The sequence below is a fragment of the Porites lutea genome, chromosome 6 (genome assembly GCF_958299795.1).
Source record: "Porites lutea chromosome 6, jaPorLute2.1, whole genome shotgun sequence".
Classification (NCBI taxonomy): domain Eukaryota; kingdom Metazoa; phylum Cnidaria; class Anthozoa; order Scleractinia; family Poritidae; genus Porites; species Porites lutea.
The window spans coordinates 457,501-464,597 of NC_133206.1; the positions used below are offsets into that span (position 1 = coordinate 457,501).

At 39.5% G+C, this 7,097-nt stretch overlaps 1 protein-coding gene across 1 annotated transcript in view; it reads right to left on the minus strand.

Annotated features, from left to right (window-relative positions):
* LOC140940177 (diacylglycerol kinase epsilon-like) overlaps nucleotides 1-6,600 on the minus strand; it is an 11,272-nt gene extending 4,672 nt beyond the window's left edge. The window contains exons 1-7 of the mRNA XM_073389086.1: nucleotides 5,817-6,600; nucleotides 3,412-3,555; nucleotides 2,921-3,066; nucleotides 2,401-2,458; nucleotides 1,969-2,082; nucleotides 1,601-1,672; nucleotides 1,222-1,349 (exon numbers count right to left, since the gene is read on the minus strand). Coding sequence (XP_073245187.1) covers nucleotides 1,222-1,349; nucleotides 1,601-1,672; nucleotides 1,969-2,082; nucleotides 2,401-2,458; nucleotides 2,921-3,066; nucleotides 3,412-3,555; nucleotides 5,817-6,512 — 1,358 coding nt within the window. The 5' untranslated portion in view covers nucleotides 6,513-6,600. The remainder of the gene's footprint in view (nucleotides 1-1,221; nucleotides 1,350-1,600; nucleotides 1,673-1,968; nucleotides 2,083-2,400; nucleotides 2,459-2,920; nucleotides 3,067-3,411; nucleotides 3,556-5,816) is intronic.
* Between the last annotated feature and the right edge of the window lie 497 nt (nucleotides 6,601-7,097).

The following is a 7,097-nucleotide window of genomic DNA, read 5'->3' on the forward strand; positions in this document are numbered from 1 at the left end:
GACCCTCGATGGTGCATGTTAGACGTGTGCTAACTCACTTTGATTTTTTTTTTCAGCGCCATCTTGCGTCCTTACTGTGATATCTCGATATAAATTCCGTAAAAACGTTTTTTTTAATGCTTTCTTCCCCCCTTCCACACACATGCCATTTTGTAACTCGCTACAGTCATCTCTCAAACATCGGAGGAAATGCACGAGTGCACATTTTCTGCAGCTCTTCCGCAAAAACAAGTACGGTAACCCCATTTTTTACTTTATGATTTTAATAAGAGCAGTGCTTCCTTTCCATGAGAAAAAAAAATTGGCATAAATCTGTGTTCGGATTGGGCTATAATGGGTCGAATAGCGCGTGTTCAATTTAAGTCTACTTTGGAGCGTAAAGTGAAAACAAGGGCATTAAAAGGCGTTTTTCTGGTGCGCAGGTGGATAAAATGTACATTTAAGTCAAATTCTGTGCGATACCACTTGCATCATGAAAAAAACCTCTGCTTTTTGTCTAGTTTTAGGCTGCACGCGGTTTTTGCCAAGGGATCATAAATAGCCGTATTTGTCAGCATTGAGACGTGAAAACAAGCACTGCAAAACCCTCTTTTCAATGCTTTTTTAACATCCTCTTGACTTGTTACATCAGTATACTAAGTTTCATCGACAATCTATGTTAGGTTCTTTTACTAATGAATCACCTTAAGTTGTAGGAGGTGGAAGATTAGCACTGTATTGCTCACAAGTACCACTTTGTTTACACAGCAGACTGAGTAGCGTGACAGCACCACTCGCTTATAACTTGCAATAACTCAACCTACTTTCACTACGAATCCCTACCACGTGACCAGTGTATGACGCTACATGGGAATTTATTTTGTTTGTTTGATTGTTTTTTCTTTTACATTGTCTGGTGCAATATCACCACTAATACAAGGAACTTTGTAGTTTTTAGTGATTTTAAAACTCAAGGGAGGAAGTAACTGATAAATAGGGCAAATGTACCTTTGATTTGTTGATTTGCATATATTCTACATTACGTTAACTTTTGTCAGTAGCATCCCTAATATTGTATATAGCTATAGCTTTTTATTGATATCATTATTACTATTATTATTTTAAATATTAATGTAAATTTTACAGATGAAGAGCCACCTTTCAGTGAAAATACTGTAATAAAGTCATTATTATTATTATTATTATTATTATTATCTATTAATAGATTGTTAATGAACTAACCTTGGAGGAGAGGGGTGTTCATGTTCATTACCCAGCCACAGTTCACAGCCCCCACACCAACTGTTTATATTCAAGACCACAATCCCTTCCAGTTCAGGTAAATCTATTTTTCTTCCATCCATTTCCAGCTGCAAAATGACAAAAAGATATTCAGGCTTATGTGTGCGACATAGAATAACTGCATAAAACACTTTTTGCGATAAGTGGTACATTTGATATTTAAACCCATGGCCAAAGATGCCTCGCCATATGCATGACAGAATTTAGGGACAATGTTCGAGTTCTGGGTACTTATTCCAATCCCTTCCATTTCCAATCCCTTATACACCTGTAGATCCCCTGTCATGGCCCAGTTACAGTGCATCTACTGAATCTGTACCTCAACAAGTTCATGTAGGTCTTTACAATCTTGTTCCAGGACATCTCTAGCTCCATATAATCCATACACTGCCTGTTACAATATGAGAAGGAAAAGAAAAGAAAAACGTATTTATTACTATGGATAACAGCATGCACATGCATGGAAACACATAAAACTTTATAGACAAAACTTGAAAATATCCTTTAAAGATCACATCACCATCATCATCATCATCATCATCTCTTTAAGGCTCACATTCAAGCCATTCTATTGTATGATTTTTTCCACAAGACTCAGTGTTAGAAGTAATTCAACCAACTGATTGTTTTTTTCTGTTCTCAGGAGGAGGAAGGCTAAAACAGGAATGATCGTATCCACAATGTTACCTTGTTAATGATACGACTTGTAAATAATGATGGCTGGCTTTCACGATGAAGATGGAAGTTCAAAACGACTTTTGCATCACAACCAACTGAAAAGTAATTATTCATCCAAAATACCTAAAGAAGTAGGAAGTGAAACAATAAACATTATCAAAAAGATGACACAAAATGAGCTTCACCCTTCTACTTCTTTTGGAAACACCTTCATGGACAAAGCACTATTATGAAGACAAAGCAGCAAAAAGAGAGATAGGCTGCATGCAAGACCAGGCTAAGAGGATAAATTTGGTATAGAATAGAGCAAGCATTCATTACAACCCGGCTACTTGCAAATGAAAGAATGGGACTCTTTTTTCTAGTCTCTCAAGAGGGTTGGTCACACTTTACTTCACCAAATAAAATGATATTTGAATATTGATTTAGGCATGCACTCACTTTTTTATGTCTTCTAACATCAAAGTAACCCCTGTTACTTTCTATAGTTACTTTCCATCTGTAAGAGAAAACAAATAAATGTCAAAATTTCTGTTCGTTCAACTCATTTTTTTTTAGTCACCATTAACCAAAGATATCATGTCATAAATGGGTGCCCTAAGCAACTAAAAAATGAACAATTAAAGGAAAAAATAACAAAGTATACTGTCATCTGACAGTCGGCCAACAGTTGGTGGAAAAATTTCACATAAGACAGTAAATGACAGTCAGCTGAGGGCTGAGTGTTAGCTGACTGTTGGTCAACAGTCAGCCGACAGATTTTCTCTTCTTCCCTTTTTCCAAAGTTTCAAGCCCAAACATAAGTTTTCACACCTTAAAATTTTACTAAGTTTGAGCTATAGTAAAAATTGTAGTTACTAACTTTGATATGAACTACATGTAGAAAGAGCAGGAGCTTATTACTAGGATGCCTCATTCTCCATATGTCTGGCCATAAAATTTTAACTACAGATGACTGCACCTGTCAAGTGGAGTTACTCTTCCTGTCATGACAGATGTCAGTATTTCATTGACATCTTCTTCACCTGTGTAACCACTTCCCCATCCAAGAACTCGTGCCAGGTCATTACCTGTACCAAGGGGAAGAATGGCAATGTGTGGAGGAAGCTGCAAAATTAGAGAAGACAGTTGATCTTTTATGCCTTTGTTATTGTCAGAGAAATGCTACTTTCATGAAAAGGACCAAACTTTTAACTGACCATATTATTGGTATTTTAATCGTTTATTTTCGTTGTGCAATCACAATGCCTTTTAACATGCAAACACACCATTATTGAACTTTCACATGTTTACTTTTAACTTGGCTAAATAGTGAAGTTTAGACCATTTGTTATCTTCATTAGTTAAGTTTAAAGTGTTTGCATTGAGAATACCAAAAACTTGAATGCATACCATGTATGGCCCTCTTAGTAATAACAGCCAGGCAAAAGCAATAAGCTGATCTTTACATACCTTTAACTTAACTTTATCCAATGCAGCAAGAACCCAGCCAACACTTCCATCACCACCACAGACCAGAATACGGGTCCTGTGATCTGGCAGCAGCTTGCAAAACTCAAGTGCGGATTCAGGGGGCACTTCATGGAGATCTACAACCTTAATCAACAAGGAAAGGAAAAACATGATGTCCAGTTAGAAAAAAATAATATTATTCTTGATGTGATTTACAATTCTGTGTACATAACAATGTATATACGGAAAAAAAAGTGTAGTTGTATTGTTTTAAACAAAAGACAGCCAAACATGCCTGTCATAAAAACTTATTTTGGTTTTTATCTAGGGGTGGGGGGCGGGGGGGGACTATAACCCAGCCCTCATCTTCAGGAATCTTGCTGGCTTGTGTACTTGTACCTAGCAAATTAACTCTTGTCAAACGCATTTTGTGTCTTCAAAAGTATAAAGCAGCCTGAGCAGTTTTCCCATTAACATTTGAAAACTCAGTGGTATCAAGTACAGTTCAACCTCCACTAATGGCCACTTCGTCAGAACGGTAACGGCATCAAGTGTCTTATGTATGGTGCCCTTAGCTTCACCAGGCATATGATTGGTAAAAAGCAAGGTCCCCACACCCATCATAATCAATTCATCAAGGTACAGTCAAAGCTCTCATAAGTGACTACCTTGAAGTTTCATAAAAGTGGTCGCAACTAGAGCATGCGATAAGCGTATTGGGGTGTGTGGAGGTTGGGGGGGGGGGCACTTACAATAGCTTGTAGCAAAAAGCTAATGATTAGCTGTTTATTACCAATACATTCAGGTAAAATTAAATTATGAAGGGTCTTAGTGATTTTGCACAAGAAGGAAAAGACTGGCTGGTAATTAACAAAAGTTGTAGCGGTCGCATACAGGAGCAGTCACCTAAAAGAGCTTTTCATTACAGAGCTTAACATCCTCGGAGACCCAGGAGCGGTCAGTTGGGCCGGGAGGAAAGGCAAGACGAAAGTTTTCAAGCACAGGCGGAAAAGCCCCTGGGTACCGACTCTCAACTGACCATTTCCAAACAGTCAAGCGAATGCTGGCTCCCTATTGGGCACAAAAATGCTTTGTATTATTTTGCCCAATCAGGGAACAGTTTCTCCTGAGTTCTTTTCGTGAGTTCATACACGACCGCTATTATTTCGCCACAGTTGCCCGGTTCGTTCACCAAGCTTTCCTAACCAGAAACAAAGGAACTACCGATGAATCGAAAAACCTTTCGGATGCTATCAGCAGGAGCAATTTAATTTGCACTGAGAAAATTCTGTTTCTGATGCATCACAATGTATCGTAAATAATGAAAGAGAGCGTAAAGATGTAGCGGTGACGAGAAAGTATTAAGAAAAGTAATAGATTGACAAGGCAAAACAACAACTTTGCACCTGCATCATGCTTTTTTGTACATTCCTTTGCCAATGCAAAGCAATGACAAAATTTTCTTTTTCTCTATGAACTTGGATATGGTTGATAGAAATTCAGCTCCAGAAGAGTTCGCTTGCATTTGACAAAGTGAGCGAGTTGGAATAATCACGAAAAACACTAAAAAAAATGTGAATTCACTTTTCACGCGATGTTTTCATGGCTGTCAGTTGTCGTGGCATCTTAAACTCCCTAAAATTTACGAAGGCATGATCGATGCAAGCGTGAATACCTAGTTGTATTACAACCGGGTATTACAAATACAAGCTTGAGTGTACTTTTGGAAAAGCATCTGTAGTTTTCAGGTAGACAGTATTTTGAAATGAAGAGTTTATATCAAACTGAAAGTTTCCTGACAGCATGCATTTCTTCAGTGCATGAGCCAGACAAGCCGTGATCGAGTCAATGGCAGTCGTGTATGAACTCACAAAAAGAATTCAGGAGATGCTGTGTGCTGATTGGGCAAAATAATACAAAGCATTTTTTGTGCCCAATCAGAAGCCAGCATTCGCTTGACCATTTGGTAATGGTCTGGTGAGAGTTGGTACCCAGGGGCTTTTCCGCCTGTGCTTGAAAACTTTCGATGCGCCTTTTCTCCCGGCCCGATTGACCGCCCCCGGGTCTCCGAGGATGAGAGCTTAAGTGAGTCTCAGTTTAAACCGGGTTTTGTGATGCTGGTGGTAACAAGAGCTGGTTGGTTATAAGAGTGATCACAAGCAGAGCTGTGACTATATTATTTTCCCGGGGGCAAAGGAAACAGGAAGTTCACAGCCCCTCTCACCCTTGCCCAGTCTGCAGAGTATGGCAGAACTCGACGAGATCTCACATGTACAAGGCCCCTTTTAAGGCCCTTATTACTTATTTATTGTCACAAAAACTTGCGCGGGCACCTGCCATACCCTGCAGACTGCACCCTTGCCTGCTCCGCTACTATAGCACAATTGCTAAAATGGCTCATCTACCTGCACTGGGTTAAGCACACTTTTAAACGCCATTAGCAGTCTTTCTCCTTCATTGTCTCCACTTTTGCGATTAGCAAACACAAGAAGTGGACTCCAGTTCTTGATCGGAGGCGGAGAAACTTCACGAACAACAAACCTCTTCTTGCTACGCCAACTTTCAACTGTTAAACTAATGCAGTGTGGAGGCAAAATCAAGGATCTATACTTGCCAAAGTCACATATGTTTGGTTTACTACGAAGACATTTATCGTGGGTTTTATCTTGACACCATACGCATCGTAGATCACATAATCTAGGTTCTGTACCGCACTGAAAACCGCAAACACTACAAGTACTACAGAGAGGCAAATTACCGCGGACCCACTGATGGTTCATGTAGTTTCTCTTGGAAAGAACCAGTACTTTGCAAGCAAATCTCTTTGTCGCATCGTCAATGCATTCCTCGTGAACTGAAATTGCACAGTTCTCGCAGTATCCCCCTCTTACTAGAGGACGCTCACAGAAATTGCAATAAGTGGGTTTGTCGAGTATCTCGGTCATAAACCACCGATGTCCCTTGTGTGGGTCGCCGACGCGAAATCCCCTCTTCCACGTAAGGCCTAGAAGCTTTGTGAGCACCCAGGAAAGTAAAATGAACATTCCACAGCACATGAGAACTTGGTATGCATCGCCTCGCCATTCTAAAATGCTTCCCATTGGTTTTGACCATGTCAGAGTTAGCTATATAATTTCGTAAATATCATGCAGATACAACAGCTGAAATTAGCGCCATGTTGGACATTACCCATAATGCACCTGTCAACTAGCGGGGTTTTCGAGTGACCTTTCACGGTAAGGGAAAGTTCATTTAATATGACAAGGGGGGGGGGGGGGGATGAAGATATTGAAACTCGAAGCTTGAAATTTTAGCAGGCCCCCTCACTAGCGGTTCAATTTTTTAGGAGCCCCCTCCTTGGTAGTCGAAAAAATTTCAGAGCCCCTCCCCCCCCTCCTCCTTCAATTCCTTTGCTCCCCTGAAAAAAGATCGCTAGACTGTATTAAATATATTTACCGTTATTGTCTTCAATGGTTTATACTATGACAAACTTGAGATACAGTTGTGATACAATTTTCTAAAGCATTTTTGGGATGAACAAGAGTGTAATAATTACTAAGACTACATTTGTTATATCTGTAAACCACGTGATATAGCTGAGTTGCACAGGTCATTAAATTGTTGAGTTGAAAACCATCCGATCTGTATGATGATGTCATGTGTTGGTTTTGAAGTATACAAATTTT